General features: G+C 44.7%; 1 protein-coding gene across 1 annotated transcript; it reads left to right on the plus strand.

Annotated features, from left to right (window-relative positions):
* The first annotated feature begins 1,164 nt into the window (after positions 1-1,164).
* Positions 1,165-17,444, plus strand: CYP4V2 (cytochrome P450 family 4 subfamily V member 2). The gene is made up of 11 exons (XM_075709646.1): positions 1,165-1,375; positions 4,340-4,452; positions 5,323-5,408; positions 7,766-7,956; positions 8,366-8,435; positions 11,348-11,474; positions 13,271-13,462; positions 14,655-14,757; positions 15,109-15,243; positions 15,408-15,587; positions 17,269-17,444. The coding sequence occupies exons 1-11, from the start codon at positions 1,165-1,167 to the stop codon at positions 17,442-17,444; spliced, it is 1,584 nt and encodes a 527-aa protein (XP_075565761.1).
* Positions 17,445-18,120: the final 676 nt, after the last annotated feature.

Below are 18,120 nucleotides of genomic sequence, written 5' to 3' on the forward strand. Positions count from 1 at the left end.
AGGGTTTGCTGGGAGATTGCAGGAACAAAGTGCCAAAATTTACTCCCCTCTGCTGACCCTTGGGTCATCAGCCCTTCCTTAGATTCTGATGTTCTGAGCTTTCTCTATTTGTGTTTCATTTCTTAGTTGCTTTGTTTATGCTGTTTGCTGTTTTGGTTTACTAAAAATGCCAGTGCAGTCAATTTTGGTACAAAACAGACAGGAGAAACATGACCATAGCTATAAGAAGCTTTTGTGGTATATTCAGAGGGTGAAGTTTTGCAAATTAGGTGTGAGCCTTGCTGCAATTTCACTGAACTTCTGTTTGACCACAAGGTTTCTGAGCATCGGAAGCTTTGAGGGACAGGTGCTCAGCAGCCCTGCGGCATTGAGAAGACACCCTGGCTCCTGCTGAGGCAGGAAGGGCAGCAGAGGTTATGGTGGGTATGGCACCACTTCTACCCAAGCGCTTTGCAAGCTGTGATATGGGTGCTGGTGCTGCCAGTCGCGTTACTGGCACCCTTTAGCCTGTGACTGAGCGTTCAGCAGTGAGATCAGCAAAGGCCGTTTGAGAAGAGAAGCATCAGTGTGCTTTGCAGTGCTCTTCTTGATCGTGGGTCTGTATGGCCTCTGGTTTGTGTAACCCCTTTGAGACATTAACCCAACTTAAGAAAGATGCCCCCCCCCATGTGAAGCACTGTAAAACCCTTCAGGCATCATGCTGGAGAGCACTGGAGCAGTTCCGTATGGCAAAATGGTGTTCCCTGAGCACATGAAAATGGGTGGAGAAAGGCAGTGTTGAGAAAACCCATCCTCCCCAAATAAGCAGAAAAGTTTTTTTTCTCTTGACAGCGGTTTGTGTCTTCCTTCTCAGGTATTGCATGGGCCTGCAAAGGTCTTCCTCATTCCTCACTTGAGTCAGAGCTGCCAAGCGAGGGCAACGAAATGGCACCGTTCCCTGTGGCTGCTCTGCTGTCACAAAGCGCTTGCAGGCAGCCTCTCCGCGTGCGTGTTTGTTAAATCTTTGTTTATTTTCCAGGCAGGAAGTTGGGCCATGGGGCCTGTGCGACAGCTCCACCTCCTGCTCTCGTGGCCGGGGTTCTGGCACACTGAGCTTGCTGCAGCACGGCAGTGCCGGTGCCCCAGTAGGGATCGAGGCTTGGAGCAGGAGGCTGGGAGGTGGCGATGGAGGTCGTGCAGGGAGCCGCAGGGGCACCCCAGCTGCTGCACTTGGGGGCTGGGGTCATCGCTCTGCTGTTGACGGTTGTGGCTGTGCGCTCCCTGCCCTCCCTGATGGATTACTGCAGGCAATGGTGGGTGATGAAGCCAATCCCGGGTATCAGCCCCTGTTATCCTGTGTTGGGAAATGCCCTACTCCTGGAGCAGGAGGGAGAAGGTAAGGGCAGCTCATGCCGTAGCCCAGCTGTGAGGTCCCTGCACTGCATGGGGCTTTGCTGGAGGAGCCAGGGCTGGTGAGCTGCTTGGGTGGTTGAGCTGTGGCTGGCTGCGGGGGGTTGTAGGGGGTGTGCCATTTAGGTCTCTCTGGGGCTGTGGGCAACCTGCAGAGGGGAACTGTGTGAGAAGTGGGAAGTGGAGGGGAAAGGAGAGGAACTGCATAAATATGGGGTTATTATCGGTCAAAGATTAGCTGGAGGTTCAATCTGACAGTGGCTTCCAGGTGCTGATGCTGGATTCGGACCCCTTCCCACTTGTCAGTGAGGTGGAGCATGAATGCTGTGGAATGTGGTTTTTGTGACAGGGAGGCATGCTAGGTGCTCTTGCAGGACGTGTCATGTCACAGCATCAAGCACTGTGTCCCCATGGCTGTTAGCTGTGATCCAAACAAAGCTTTTAGCTTGCGAAGGAAAAATAGTTCTTTAAACAATTATCTTCCCCCAAGTGAGCATATGCAAGGGACTTTAGTGTGCTGAGTTGCTGGGTCATTTTCAGAATTAGCTGTGCCTTAGATTTATGCGTTAGATGCAAAAGAACTTGCTGAGTATTTGCCGTACATCCCTCAAAGGCAAACCTTTCTGTTCTCACATTGATTGATGGTACCTTCTTTTTGCCAGGTGCTTGGGAGAGCACTAATGTGCTACACGTTCCCTTTCTGTTTGGTACTCTGTTTTGCACAGGAGTGTATTTCTTGAGGAGTCTGTAGTGTGAAAGCGGCTCTGGCTGTGCTGTCAGTGGACCAGCAGACTCTTCTGGGTGTGTTTGTGATGCCTGTCTATGCCAGTCCGCTCTGTGCACACGCGTTCTTGGCAGTGCTGCCAGGTATGCTGCCAGAAGAGAGCGTGACTACATCATGGGAGTGTGGTGAAGCCAAGGGCGAGTACGGCATGGGCATGCTGAGATATGGTCGCTCTGTTCACAAGGGTACACACTTGCATCTTTCCTCTGGATCTAACCCCATAGCTAAATACAGATATAAGAGATCTTTCTTTGGTGGAAGCGAGGGCAAGCAGCTTTCCCTGAAGTTGACTTTGGGGAAGCAGTAGCAGGATCATGGTCAGGATGGCTATATGAGCCTGACTGAGAGACAAAACTGTTTTTTTTCTTTTTTTTTTCCTTCTTTTTAAATCTTCTTAAAAAAACAAAACAAAAAAGAACATTGCTTCTCTTTCCAGAAAGCAATCTGAAGGAGACTCATGTTCTATGGAGCCTCTAATCTCCTTTGTTAGCAGGAGTCACCTAGCCTCCATGCTTTAGTTAAGTCCATGACCATCCATCTTTGTTCTTGTTTATTTTGTAAAAATGAGTGAAGTTTGTGGTTTATAATATTTTTCACTAAAAATCTGACAATTAAAAAAGATAGTTTTTAGAAAAAAGGATAATGTCTTATAGCAGAAAGAAAAATTACTTTTCTCCTGACGGAGATTTTATTTATTGATATCAGTAGACAAATGCTGGAAAAATTGTGATATTTTAATCATGGTGGTGTTAGGAAAAAAATATTTAAAAAAAAAAAAGCAAAATAATCTGACACTCTTACACCTGATACCTTTTGGATGAGGTTTCATTAGAATTTGCCTAAGACTAGGGAATGCTGTATTTGGGTATCTAATAGGAAACTAGGGTTTTTTTTTCATTTTTGGGGGGATTTTTTTTTTCCTCCCTTTGATTTGAGGGCCCCTGAATTTTCAACTCTGCAGAGGTCTTGGAGGGAGTAATTTATTATTTAATCTGGTTTCTGAAAGGGCAAAGGCATGTTTAATCCTTGAACATCCTGATAGTGGCCACCTCCTCTAGAATTGCAGAATTAACCTCATTGCCCTCTGTGATGAGATAGCTGGATCTGTGAGCAAAAGCAGCAGATGGTGCTTAATGTGATTTGGTGAGGTCTTTTGATAACATCTCCCATGCTTTCTGTATAGCTAAACTGATAAGATGCGGACTGGATATGTGGATAATAATGTGGGTGGAGAATTTGCTGGATTGCTCAGCTCACTGGCATGAAATCCAGCTGGCAGCTGGACAGTAGTGGTATCTCTCAGGTGGTCTGTGGCATAAATGATCCTGTGAGTCTTTGTGCCCTTAGAGATGGGGACATCTGAATTGCGAAATCCACAGAGGCCCCATAAGCGGTCACTTACACTTCAGTAAGGTTTCTAAAAGGACAAGAGTGGAATTTAATCCTGGAGCAGCTAGCTCTCAAAAGCCCCTACTAGAATTGTGAACTGTCACTGATGGTTAGGGCTGTGAGAGAGTGAGAGGATTTAAGCATGTTGGAGCAAGAAGTAATTTGTTTGCAGACAGGCCATAACAGTTATGTAAGGGCTGCAAAGATTTTCTTCAGGAGTCCAGCTATCAGAAATGAGACATTTCAAGTGATGCTGGTTCCTGAGCAGTGCTCTGCCATTACTGTGCACAACATCACTTGTGTGTGCACCACAGACATAGCACCTGTCAGTGAGGTCTCAGATGGGAAAAGGTTTGATGCTGTACTTGGAAAGTAAAGAATCGTCTTGACATAGCATTTTGGCTAGTGTCAGATAAGCCAAAATGTAAGCATAGCCTTGATATAGTTTGATTTGGCTCTAATTGTTACAAAGAGCATTGCAATACAGAAGGCCCATGCTGCAGTGCTTTGAGACTGCTTAAATCAAACTGCCTTATCTACAGATGGGAGGGGTTTGTCTAGAATAGAGTGCCTTCAAGAGTGCAGCCATAGAGAAATGCTCCTGCAGTACAGCTAATATATAGGGGCAAAATATGCTGCTTGGTTATAGTAGCGAGATAAAACTACAGCAAAAACATAATTACAGGGCATATGGTGAAGAAGAGTTTGTTACAGCAGTCTTGCTTATTCAGCAAAGACCACTTTTTAAAAAATTCTAATATGCTTTTTTCATTCCAGGTTTTTTTAAACAACTACAAGTTTATGTTGAAGAGTTGAGGAGTTGGCCATTGTTCAAACTTTGGATAGGACCATTGCCTGTCGTGGTTTTGTATCACCCTGACAGTGTGGAGGTGAGTGTGCTTGTCTCCTGTCTATTCTACTGTCGTACAAAGCAGTGTCCAACCTGTTAGTTTCTATTCTCTCAATGTAATTTTAGCAAAAAAAGACTTGGACTGATTTTACTTGAGAGTGTCCTCTGACCCAGTGCTGAAGGAGGCTGAAACTGGAAGAATATAAAAAGTCTAGTCTTGGAAAAAAATAAATACTGAAGATGGCCAGCAAATGAAAGCACTGAGTCAGTATCTTCTATAGACAGAAGCATCTCCTTTAGCTTTGTTTTCACATGTGTGAAAGCTTCTGCTCCCAAGCTCAGAATGGACAAGCAGATAGCAGGGAAGATGGGACCACTGAAATGGGGATAGAACATTATGAAATGCAGCTTGCGATGCTTGTGTCTGTTTGACTGACTTCTGCATTAGAACTTGGTGAGTCTGTCCTGATGCCATGAAATGTAGTTGTTAGTTTTGCTACTGACAATTATTGTGGCTGAACTGGAAAGACAGAGTTGTTTCTTTGTTGGAGTGTTTATTGAAGAGATGGTACTTCTTGTGAGTTTGGTTAAGGCTGGAAACTTGGGTTTTCTGTGATCTCTGCCTGTGACTTTGTAACACAGATTTTTCTTTTTCAGGAGGAAGATAAGGGGAGTGGTAGTTTTTGAGTATTTAATTGTTTCTCAGGATTGGGATATTTACTGAAAGACTTGGGGGTGTGAACTCAATGTTCCCCCTGTGTACCAGCTGGTACTGAAATATTGTGCATTTTACTGAGGCTCAGGGCATTTTTGTGGAGGAACTGAGGTTGTGTGAAGTAACCTCAGCTGAAGAAATCTCTCTCCATCTAACAAGTGATATTTTTTCCTCTCCTTTCATTTTTTCTGACAGGTTATTCTGAGCAGTTCAAAACATATAGAAAAATCGTACCTGTACAAATTCCTGCACCCATGGCTGGGCACTGGACTTCTGACAAGGTACAGTGAAATGCAAGTGCATTGCAGTCTTTTTGAAATTTGCAGGCTATATGATAGGAAGAGGGCTTGGTGGCAGGAATGCTGTGTGTATGTCTGGACAGAGAGGTAGATGATAGTTGTAGAAGTCTTATTCCTTGTGATGGTCTTGGTTGCTCTTTAGCAGCTAATGTCCAATAAAAATCTTTTGGCATTATCTGTTTCTTGGCTGTCGTGGTTTAGCCCCAGCCAGCAACTAAGCACCACGCAGCCGCTCGCTCACTCCCCCTACCCCGATGGGATGGGGGAGAGAATCGGAGGAGTAAGAGTGAGAAACACTCCTGGGTTGAGATAAGAACAGTTTAATAATTGAAATAAAATAAAGTAAAATAATAATAATAACAATATAATAATAATAGTAATAATAATATACAAAGCAAGTGATGCACAATGCAATTGCTCACCACCCGACGACCGATACCCAGACAGTTCCCGAGCAGCGATCGCTGCTCCCCGGCCAACCTCCCCCAGTTTATATACTGAGCATGACATCAGATGGTATGGAATAGCCCTTTGGTCAGTTTGGATCAACTATTCTGGCTGTGCCCCCTCCCAGTTTCTTGTGCGCCTGGCAGAGCATGGGAAGCTGAAAAAGTCCTTGACTAGCATAAGCAGTGCTGAGCAACAACTAAAAACATCAGCATGTTATCAACATTCTTCTCCTACTAAATCCAAAACACAGCACTATGCCTGCTACGAGGAAGAAAATTAACTCTATCCCAGCCGAAACCAGGACATTGGCAAATTTGGCCATTGTTACTTTTTTGCCCAGAGGCTTGAAATGAATGTGAGTTTTGGGAAGTTGTATCCTATGGTAAGTTGTATCTCTTAGTCTGCAATGCTACATGCTGGATGTTTTTAATGTTGTGATGTGTATCGAGTTGTTGGACGGTGACAGAACTGCGACTGTGTGCATTGCTTAGCTGGTGATGCTGCAGACCAGTAGGATGGGCCAGAGGTTGGTGATGCTTTGGGGTAGGATGGGAGAGTATCTGCACCCTGTCCTTCATTTCCCTCATGAAGGGGAGGCTCATAAGAGGTGAGCCTGGGTAAGAGCGCAAGTCAGGAGTGGAGGGAGGGAGGAAGGAGCAGTGATGTAAGGGTTTGGTGTCCTGCAGTCGTGGGAGGCTCAAGGAAGGTTTGGTCTGGATGATGCAGATATTCAAGAGTCAGAGCAAGGCAAGTGTAGAGTGGCTCTGATGCCTTTGTGCATCTTCCGTGTTTTTGCGAGAAGGTCACACCCCCTGTTAGCACTGGAGCTTTGTTGCCTGTTTGGAGCCCTCAAAGGTGAATTCCTTGTGCTTTGTGATGGGACCATGGTGTCGTAAAAGCCAGCTGTGATCATGTGGTGTGGGAGGCGCAAGTTTATGAGAGGATGAGGAATGCCTTTTATCTTGAGTTTCGTTCATGGTCTTAAGAAAGAAGTACTCAGTAGCAAAGTGCAGAGAGTTGAGGTCCACAGGCATCTGGCATGGTGTATCCTCACTGTTAGTCTTCTTCCTTACTGGTTGTTTTGCCTCCAGGAGACTTTTAGAGGTGTTTTGACTTCCTTATGCTTGCAAAAACATAATGGAGGAGAATGTTCCAGTCTCTGCTGATTAAGGGCAGTAGTGGTAGACAGCAAGCAGATAAGCTGGCCTGAGGAGTGCCCCAACAGCAGGTTAAGAGGAGAAGTGGTGTGACAGTTCACCCTGTAAGTAGAGCTGCCAGCTGTGTGCCTGTGGGGCATGTGATTCAGAAAAAATGAGCAAGAACCCCCAGGAAGTTGGTGTCACCCACAGTGGCTCCATGCTCTTTCACGGGCATGTGGGAGGTGGTTGCCTGTCTCCAAGGAAGTACTCTGTAGCCAGACCATGAGGCAGTCATTTGCGTAATATCCGTGGACCCTAGTTCTCTGCAATCCTCATGTCCTAGTCAGCAGATGAAAACAAGCACGGGTGGTATTTCACAGAGACAACGTGATGAGTTGATGCCTTGATGCTGAGTAGCTGGTTTGTCCTATAGATGACTTCTGCTCGATCCTTCTGAGCCTGTACACTGAGCAACCACAAGGCTGTATTGCCTGAAGGCTTGTTGGCATATTCTTTTGTTGAGAGCAGCTATAGAAATGGTGCTTGTGCTTCAGAGAGAGCTGGAACAAGAAATATTTCCATTTTGCTTCTTCTGGGGAGTGCTGTGGACAGCTTGAAGAGTCATCTGTAGCATGTCCATCTGTGAAGGTGTTCCAGGCTGCAGTTTTTACTGTGTACTTCCTGTGATGGTGAGGTGTTTATTTTTGGCTTGGAGTTTTTAACCCTTCCTTCTCCCTGTTAATTTTGCAGCACTGGAGACAAGTGGCGGGTGCGGAGGAAGATGATAACTCCCACGTTCCACTTCGCAATCTTAACTGACTTTCTAGAGGTTATGAATGAACAAGGAGGTATTTTGTTGGAGAAACTTGAGAAACATGTTGACAAAGAACCATTTAATATCTTTCTGGACATCACTTTGTGTGCCCTTGATATCATCTGTGGTAAGTTCTCTTCAGTTATTGTGGTGGGGCTCATGAGTACAGCTGTGCTGTGTTGTGTGAGGAGATGGCTGAAGAGGAATGTCCCTGCATATTGTGTGAATGCATTTCCATCCTCCTAAGGCCATCCTTTCTCCTAGGGTGTCTTGTGTGCATCTGAGGACCTGCTCAGTAAGTTTGTGGGATGGGCAGGGCAGAGGTAGCAGTCTGAAGTGAGGTTGTATTGAGGAGCAGGGTTCCTGGGCATGGAAATGTAAAGTGAGCTTATCACCTGGAAAGGGATGTGTGTATTCACCTGTCAAAGGGATGCTGTGGTGACAGTCAGAAGCTGGGAGCAGTAGTAACTTACTGTGTACAGGGACTCTGCATTTCACTTTGCACTCATGAACCATTGATGATTTCCTCCTCCTAGAAACAGCGATGGGCAAGAATGTCGGTGCTCAGGAGAATAAGGATTCCGAGTATGTTCGTGCTATCTACAGGTAAATGGACATTTTCCTTGGCTACTTTGTAGTTGGGCTGGAGTTGATGCTGCTGGTGTCAGGAGTTTATCTGCTGTGAGTGAGGAGGAATCATAGAATCATAGAATCGTCTAGGTTGGAAAAGACCTTTAAGATCATCCAGTCCAACCATTAACCTACACCACCAAGCCCACCTAAACCAATCAAGGGTAGACTAGACTAAACCATATCCCGAAGTGCCACATCTACCCGTTTTTTGAACACTTCCAGGGATGGTGACTCCACCACCTCTCTGGGCAGCCTGTTCCAATGCTTGACCACCCTTTCCGTAAAGAAATTTTTCCTAATATCCAACCTAAACCTCCTCTGGCGCAGCTTGAGCCCATTTCCTCTCGTCCTATCGCTAGCTACTTGGGAGAAGAGACCAACACCCGCCTCACTACTACCTCCTTTCAGGTAGTTGTAGAGAGGGTCAAGGGGTCACAGATGGAGGTAGAAAGCCAAGAAGGCAGGAAAAACTCCTGCAGATTTTGATGCATTTTCTGGTATGAGTATATGCAATGGGAGGCTGAGGCTTTGAAGAGGTGTCAGCTGCCCTTCAGTTAACCCGTTGGTACAGGAGGTTAAAAAAAAAAAAAGGGAGCTGCAACATTTCATGTCAGCATGACTGGCAGAATTGGGAGGGTGCTGTTTTAGACACCATGTTAAAGCTGAGGCACTGCTGCTCTGCAGTTCATGGCAGTATTTACACCATTCAAATTGTATGTGACTGTCCAGTGGATTAGAATCATAGAATGCTTTGGGTTGGAAGAGACCTTTAGAGGTCATCCAGCCCAACCTCCCTGCAGTGAGCAGGGACAGCTTTAACTAGATCAGGTTGCTCAGAGCCCCAACCAACCTGACCTTGAATGTTTCTAGGGATGGGGCCTCTACCACCTCTCTGGGCAACCTGTTCCAGTGCTTGACCACACTCATTGTAAAAAATTTCTTCATTATATCCAGTCTAAATCTATTCTTCTTTAGTTTAAATCCATTATTCCTTGTCCTGTCACAACAGGCCTTGCTAAAAAGATTGTCCCCATCCTTCCTGTAGGCCGTCTTTAAGTACCGAAAGGGTGCAATAAGGTCTCCTCGCAGCCTTCTCTTCTCCAGGCTGAACAACCCCAACTCTCTCAGCCTGTCCTCGTAGGAGAGGTGCTCCAGCCCTCGGATCATTTTGGTGGCCCTCCTCTGGACCCGTTTCAACAGGTCCATGTCCTTCCTGTGCTGAGGGCTCCAGAGCTGGATGCAGTACTCCAGGTGAGGTCTCACCAGAGCAGAGTAGAGGGGCAGAATCACCTTCCTTGATCTGCTGGCCACGCTTCTTTTGATGCAGCCCAGGATACGCTTGGCCTTCAGGGCTGCGAGCGCACATTGCTGGCCCATGTCCAGCTTTTCATCCACCAGTACCCCCAAGTCCTTCTCCGCAGGGCTGCTCTCAATCCCTTCATCCCCCAACCTGTATTGATAATCGGGGGTTGCCCCATCCCAGGTGCAGGACCTTGCACTTGGCCTTGTTGAACCTCATGAGGTTCACACAGGCCCACGTCTCCAGCTTGTCCAGGTCCCTCTGGATGACATCTTGTCCGCCTGGTGTGTGAACCGCATCACTCAGCTTGGTGTCATCTGCAAACTTGCTGAGGGTGCGCTTGATCCCACTGTCTATGTCATTGATGAAGTTGTTAAACAGCACTGGTCCCAGTACAGACCCCTGAGGGACCCCACTTGTCACCGGTCTCCATGTGGACATCAAGCCATTGACCACGACCCTCTGGATGCAGCCATCCAGCCAATTCCTTATCCACCGAACAGTCCACCCATCAAATCCATATCTCCCCAATTTAGAGAGAAGGATGTTGTGGGGGACCGTGTTGAAGGTATTACAGAAGTCCAAATAGATGACATCTGTTAGTTTTTCCTTGTCCACTGATGCAGTCACTCCTTCATAGAAAGCCACTAGGTTGGTCAGGCAGGACTTGCCCTTGGTGACGCCTTGCTGGCTGTCTCATATCTCCTCCCTGTCCTCCATGTGCTTGAGCATAGCTCAAGATTAGGAAAAGCACAGTCTATATTCCTACCACACTGGTGTGTCAGCCTAGATGAGATGTAGCTGCTCGTGGCATCTCACCCCTAGCCTTTGGTGGGGCTTGCTGAGACAGGTGTGTTACAAAAAAAGGGGTGGAATTAGAGGGTTTGATTGTCATCAGTTCCTTGGTGTTTCTCAAACGGTAATGCAAGTGGGCCATAAGTTGGCCTAAGTGTAACAATTACTCCTCAAAGTCTATTTCTGCAGCCAAAAGCAAGTGTAAGAGCTGAATAGCAATGACAATCAGCCAGTCCAAATGTACTCCAGTTGTGTTTGAGCATACTTGAAGTCTCACATTCTTTATCTGAAATACTTTCCATGTGCTGTCTGGCATGTATGGTATCTGGACAGTGAAGCCAGAATGTAATGCTTTCAGATGGCTGTTAGAGGACATGGGGCAGATATTTTGGAACCCTGGTATGAGCAGTCTTTTCAGGATGTACATGTATTTTCAGCATGGTCAATGCTTTACTCATGGGGGATGGGACTGGACTGGATGACTTAATATGTCTGTATTAAGAGGATTCCCACTAAATGAGTATATGCTCTCCTTCTCAGAGATGATTGGTTAAAGATCTAAATAAAGCATGGTGATGCTGGAACAGGTGACAGAAATTTTGAGGTAGTTTAAAATCAGGAAACAAATATGAACGGCCTTCCCTTCAGATGAATGGATTTAAACCTACACAATATGTTAAGTTTTGCTTCATTGGCGGAGGTATAACTTTTTTTTGGTTCTTGAAAGTGTGCTGTAAGTTCCGTTTTTTTGGTCAAGAAATGTTACACGATGCAATTATTGTGCCCCTAGGATGAGTGAACTAATTCAACAGCGACAGAAGAGCCCTTGGCTTTGGCCTCGTCTTGTTTATATGCTGCTCAAGGAAGGAAGAGAGCATGAGAGGAACCTCAAGATCCTTCACAATTTTACAGATACAGTATAGATTCTTTTTTTCAATTTTTTTTTAATGGTACATTTTAGTTGTTGGAGCAAAGTCTTGCACTCCATAGAGAGCTTCCAAAAGAGGTTCAGTCCCCTCGATACACATCTGTTAAGAGGAGAACTAGCTCTCTGTTGGGATGCCGAGGAATTCTGTGAAAAGAAGACAACAGCCGACTTCCCTGTCAGGAGCTCTGTTGTATTTAAGCAAGGGAGTATACTACTCCAAGGGAGTAACAGGACTTACAGGTCCTTGACAACTGAAACAAACAACAGGAATTCATCGAACTCTTGTTCTGCCCCAGATGCTCCACATCTGAATCACCTGCAACAGCTCACTGTCAAGTTTGTAGCAGTAAGCGTAGGGCTCTGCTTAGTAATGCCACTTGGTCCAGCCCTTAGAAGTGGAAGCCTGTATTCATTTTCCACTCTTCAGAGCAGAGCTGCTGAGATGAGCAAACATATGCAGGTCCCCACATCAGCAGTAAGACACTTTGACACAGAAATCATTAAGCATATGTCATTGACTTGGCATAAAACTCAGTGTTGTCTCACCATGTTAGACTGTGCAAGTAACACTCCTTTCTCTCACCAAACAGTTCCCATACTATTCTTGTCAATGATTGCACTCCCAAATCTTCTGTTAGGATGTTACCAGAGAGGCTGCTTTCCCTGAAATAGATATATGTACCCCATGATGTTATTATATCAATGCCCACAACAAAGCAAATAATCTCTGAAGTTTTACTACATATAATGAGCCACATTGACTCTGCGTTGTTTTTTAAGTAGTTCATGTTTTGCTTCTTTTACTGGGAATTGCAGCAGTGAGGCATGAGAGTGGCTCTTCCCCTGCTAGGCTGGTGTGCTGAATATGAGAAGCCAAATCTTAGAAGATGACAAAGGAACAGTAAATAATAATATCACATAGTGTAGGTGCTGGTAGAAAGCACTAAGACAAAAGGTGTTTCCTTATGTGTTTTTATATGTGTATGTTCAGTGAGGGAAACAATGCGTATGTATATAACTCTATTTTTTTTTTCCCATTCAGTGCTTCCTCTGAACAGAATTGCATACTCTATAGCCTTTATTTTTAATTATTTTGTTGTTGTTGAGAGCAATACCAGTTTATTGAGGGCTTTGCTGTTACAACAATGGTGGTGACAGCAAGAAATCTCTGTCTGTCACTGAGGTTGTGCTTTGACCTAAAGAAGGGAAGTTCAACCATTGCTCTTGTACTGAAGAAAGTTTGGGAAGCTTCAGTGTAGTGGTTCCAGCCATGCTATGTGTGGTCCTGATGCAGGGTTGTGGGTGCCCTGGCTTCTCTTCAATCTCCTGGGTTCCCCAGAGGTTGGAGATGTGATCGTTTCCTTTGTTATTGGATAGGGTAGAGAATATCTTCTTGGTGGTCAGTCTGTTCAAATTGTGGTGATGTTTTTTGATTTGCTGTCCCTATCCTTGGCATTCATGATTGGCTTGTTCCAGATATTCTGGATGTGTTTACACTTCTTGATCATCAAGTTGTTTGCATAGTTTGGCTAGCTATTTTCTTGATCACACAAAGGCTATTCAAGGTTCATTCTATTGCTTGGGACAAGAGGGGTTGGTCATATTTCACCTGCTAATACAAAAAGTCAGTTAAAGTTCATGAGCTAATGCTGACAGCTATGCTAACTAGCTCATGTAGATTGCTACCGGTGGATATTGTTCTAATAAGTCAGGACAAACCTGTGTGATGTAGACTGTGCATGTGTTCTGCATGCATCCTATCTAATGTAATGGTTCTAATCTCAGGTCATTGCAGAAAAAGCTGCAGAACTTGAGAACACCAAGCAAATGAAATGTGATACTGATGGCAACTGTGAAGAAGGTGGCTCCAAAAAGAGAAAAGCTTTCCTGGACATGCTGCTGAGTGCAACAGATGATGAAGGGAACAAACTGAGCTACAGGGACATTCGTGAGGAAGTGGATACTTTCATGTTTGAGGTACCCAAGGAACCTGCTAGTTTGGGTTTTGTTTTGGTTTGGTTGGGGTTTTTTTTGTTTGTTATCCCAGAATCTGAGATTCACTATTTGCAGGTAGTGACTCTTCCTTTTCTTAGTTCAGGAGGTTGCTTTTGGTATTAAGTTGTTTTAGCTCTGGAAGCCTAAGAGAGAATCTCTGTAGGATAGAAACTACTGAACGATAGAAACATTTGATCCAGAATTGTGTGTCCTGGCAAAACATTGGGCAATACACATGTGGCAGGCCTGCCTATGTGTTCAGGCTCTACTCATGAAAGCAAATGAATAATAAGAGCTTAATGGCTGATGTGGGCTGTGGGCTTTCAGCTCCTGTTGCAAACCTCATTAATGCTAGAGAGAGCTCTAAATGGTTTTAGTGTTTTGCCTTGCAATTTGTCAGCTCTCCTCACATTTTGTTCCTTGCCACATTGGCTGTAACCTCCTGGTTCTGTCGTCAACTGTGCATTGGTGTACTGTCTTTTCATGTCTGATTCCCTGTCCAATGAAGGATCTAACCAAGACTTTCACAAGTTTTCCACACACCTCCATTAGGTGGACCTGTTTCAAAAGAGCTTAATTCAGAGTCATATTACTGCTGGGTTTTTTTTTGTTCCCCTTCCCTTTGTTTCCTTTCCTTTCCAAGTTTTTATGTGGTGCTGAGAACTGTAGTAGCTGATCCCCTTCTCATAGGAAACTAAGAAGTATTCCCTCCTATGGCCACTGTACTGTGTCTTGTTAGACTCTTTTTGGATAGTTTTGTAAAGGTCACACATTGTGTCCATTGTATCTCTCCTGTGGTTAGTCACTGGTGCCCCATATGTTCTGTTGTTGACTGGACAGTAACCAAAAAGATGAATATATATCTTTTTTGTTGTGTAGATACTGATAGTTCTTGCAGCTTCCAGGAGGCAGAGGAGAGGGATGTTTGCTTGGGTTATTTCAACACTTCCCTTTTGGTCAGTTTTCAGGCACCTGACAGAAATCATGGGTCATCTTACATGCTGACAGTCAACATGTCGGATAGAGTTCTTCACTCTTGATTTTTGTTTTTCTCATGGTCGTGGGACTAATAAGGCTAACTTTCCATACTACCTGCACACCTGAGTATTTATGAAGCCTACTTGTGGACAGGAATGTTGTTGAAGTGAATGTCTTTATAAATCTGGACCTCTAGGGCCATGATACAACAGCAGCTGCTATGAACTGGGCCCTGTACTTACTTGGACATAATCCTGAAGCCCAGAAGAAGGTTCACAGAGAACTGGATGAGGTGTTTGGTATGTTTCCATTACCCCCTTCATTGGGGTTGTGGTGGTGGTTGCATTTGTGAGTGGGAATGTGGTACATTATAAGCATAGACGTAGAAGGGGAGGTAGGAACATGTCTTGTGGCCATCCTGGAGCTTTCAATAGATAGAGGTGATTGGGACGTGTGCTGGAAGGTCTGTAGGAGAGTACAGATGACCTTATGGCTTTGGGGCAAGGCATGCGTGTTCAATGTAGGTGTAGCACATTCTCCTATGTGGTCTTGGTGCGTGATGAGAGTTCCTGGAGGGAGCTGGGATGAGTTTGTTTAACCAAAAATGGGGAGTTTTGGTCTTGCTCATCCCCCTATTTGTTTTTGGACAGGCAACAGCGAGCGTGCTGTTACAATGGACGATTTGAAGAACCTTCGATACCTTGAGTGTGTTCTGAAAGAAGCCCTTCGGCTCTTCCCTTCAGTTCCGTTGTTTGCCCGTGCCTTGAGAGAGGATTGCTGTATTAGTAAGTAGTGTCCTGTGTTTGCCAATTCCTATCCTGCTAGCAGCTCCTCAGTGGAGGTGTTTCCCAAGTAAAGGGCAGCATTGTTTTATTTTTTTACCGTGCTGTTGCGTATAGAAAGTCATTTATTTGCTGTTGTTTCAACACTTCTCCCTTTTTCTCTTTAGGAGGATATCAGGTACCAAAAGGCATAAATGTTATTGTCATAACTTATGCCCTGCACAGAGACCCCGAGATCTTCCCTGACCCAGAGGAGTTCAGGCCTGAGCGATTCTTCCCTGAAAATTGTAAGGGAAGGCACCCGTATGCTTATGTGCCCTTCTCAGCTGGTCCCAGGAACTGCATTGGTATGTGGCTGAAGAGGAAACCCTTGTAACGTGACAGTGGTGCTTTTGGTGTGGTAACTGTGGCGGCAGCAAGTGTATCAGAAATTTAAGCCTTCATGAGCCTGCTGGTCTTGTCCCGTCCCGACCTCACCCCCCCACCCACCACCCCGCCCCTGAATTCTGGGCACTGTCTCCCCTGCAAGGCTGGTGCTTGAGCTGCCACATTTTGTTTCTTCCCAAGGATTTTCTTCCTTCCAAGGGGCCAGTATCTATCATGCTGGTGTTTCCTCCTCACTGCCTGTGCAGCCTGGCAGCATGTTAATGGGCTCCTGTGTTAGGACAGGCTTGCTTCCAAATTTCTGATCCTCTGTGTCAGCAAGACAGAGCAAGAGAAGGCAAAAGTCCTGCACTTGTTTTGTTCCGGAAACATCTCATCTGTCTGTCTCATGATCTCAGCTGGGTGTCCCAAACGTGCAGTCTGCAAATGATATATTCTTGCCCTCCTTCTGACACCATTGTTGCTCTGGTGTTTTCACTGTCATCGCAGAACTTGTTAGCTCTTCAGGTGCCATTGAGACACTTGGCATTTATCTGAGCTCAAAGTAGAGGCATTGTTGTTTATATTGTAGAACACATGAAAAGACTGTTCCCTGCACTAATCTTAAGTGCAGATGGGGAACATTCAGCAGCTGTTATGCCATTTACAGGAACAGGAAATACAACTTCTTCTGGGTTTTTTGTTTTGTTGGTTTTCTTTTGGGGAGGGTGGAGTTGATTGGTTGGTTTGTTTTTAATTTGTCTCGTTGGGAATAGGTGCCCTTCCCATAAGAACAGCAGACTAGGTCTTCCCGTCTTCCAAGGAGAAATCTAGTTTAATATTACATGGCTAGCTAGTTCTTGGGTTTACAGGAACATGTGCAGGAGAGGTGGTTCACTAATATCATTGCAGAAATCCATTACTGTGTACATGTGTACAGACATTCATCTGTGCGTATTATACAGAGGGGAGCACAGAAAAAGTTTTGAGCACTGGGGTTTGTGTCCTGTTCCCATTTTCAGTTTAGTTTGAGTGAAGTGCTGGAATTGTGACACTTGGTTTGGTTTCCCTCATATTTCTCTGTTCTCGCCTTTCCTCCTCGACCTTTCTCTGAAATGTAAATTGAACTTTGCCCTCTGTGCTACCAAATCATTGGTGGGTGTGACGCTTAGTGTTCACTGAAGGAAGGTTTGTCTGTTTTTCTGTTGCAGTAGTATCTCCTTTGCTCCTCTCTGCATATATGGAACAGTGGGATTTGTCTCTCCTTGCAGTCCTTGTGCTGCATCTTCTCCTGCTCTGGTCTGTCATCTGTTCCCCTCTGCCTAGTTTATCCAAGAGATGTGACAAGGCTGTGTTTTGTACTAGTTCCATGTAAAGTGTTGACTATTTCCTCTTTGCTGTTTGAGTTCTGTGTACTATGAGAAGAAGGACATGCTGTGGATTCTCCCAGGAAGGCCAGAGTTGTCATGCAGAGAAAAGTGCTAGTTTCAGTAGTACCCATATGGCCTCGATTTTGGCCTAAAGCCAATTCTGTTCTTAGGGCAGATGCACAGTCCTTGCTGTCCTGTGTTCCTAGGGGTATCACTGTGAGCATGCAAATGCAGCAACTGTTGATGCAGCTTGACAATAACATCTTTTTTTCTTTTGCTGCCCTGTAACTCATAGGTCAGCGCTTTGCACAAATGGAGGAGAAAGCTCTTCTAGCCCTCATCCTGCGGCGCTTTTGGGTGGACTCATGTCAAAAGCCAGAAGAGCTTGGTATAACTGGAGAACTGATTCTTCGTCCAAATAATGGTATCTGGATTAAGCTGAAGAGGAGGCCAAACACTGGATCAGAATGAAAGGAAATTCAAGATTTTATTTTTCCAAAAACTTCCAAGCTTTTTAGGTTGAGAGATGTTTTTAAATCAGATATTTTTTATGGCAGTCCAGCAATTTCTTGAAACTGAAGTCATTACTGATTGTGTCATTAAAGAGGATGTTGTAATAGCCCTAAATTGCTCTACTTTTCTAGTACACATGAACTTTATGTTCATCTTCGAAGTGCAAGTCTTTAAACATCAAATCTTATTGCCTTATCTACTCAGATGAAACTATTCTATTGCAACAGTGCAAAAAACCTTGAATTATGGTAGTAACAACAGTAATGCCTGTGATAGAGTGATCTGGTTATATTCCGTAGCATTTGTGAGGGAGCTGATAGTCTCAAATCTTTGTATAGTTTTCAGGTTTCTTTGGTTCTGAAAGGTACACGTGATCAATTCTTCTGCTTGGCACAATTTTTTTTCTGTTTTGGTGATGACTGCATTTAAGAATACAGAACAAAAATATCTGATAAATTTACTCCTCCTTTGTAAGCATTTACAGTAGTTCTTAAGTAGTGAGTGCTCTGAATTATTTTCTAGCGAAGTGTACCATAAGCATTAATCTGTATAATCATACCATGAACTAGATAGTGTGCGAATTACACACAGGATTTCATAATGGCAGAAACACTGTATTATTACAGATTTTGAG

Source organism: Pelecanus crispus, chromosome 4, assembly GCF_030463565.1.
Source record: "Pelecanus crispus isolate bPelCri1 chromosome 4, bPelCri1.pri, whole genome shotgun sequence".
Classification (NCBI taxonomy): domain Eukaryota; kingdom Metazoa; phylum Chordata; class Aves; order Pelecaniformes; family Pelecanidae; genus Pelecanus; species Pelecanus crispus.

Coding starts and splice junctions, on each gene's coding strand:
- CYP4V2 (XM_075709646.1), top strand. CDS start 1,165: ATGGAGGTCGTGCAGGGAGCCGCAGGGGCACCCCAGCTGCTGCACTTG. Junction 1,376..4,339: donor CCTGGAGCAGGAGGGAGAAG/GTAAGGGCAGCT, acceptor TTTTCATTCCAG/GTTTTTTTAAACAACTACAA. Junction 4,453..5,322: donor ATCACCCTGACAGTGTGGAG/GTGAGTGTGCTT, acceptor TTTTTCTGACAG/GTTATTCTGAGCAGTTCAAA.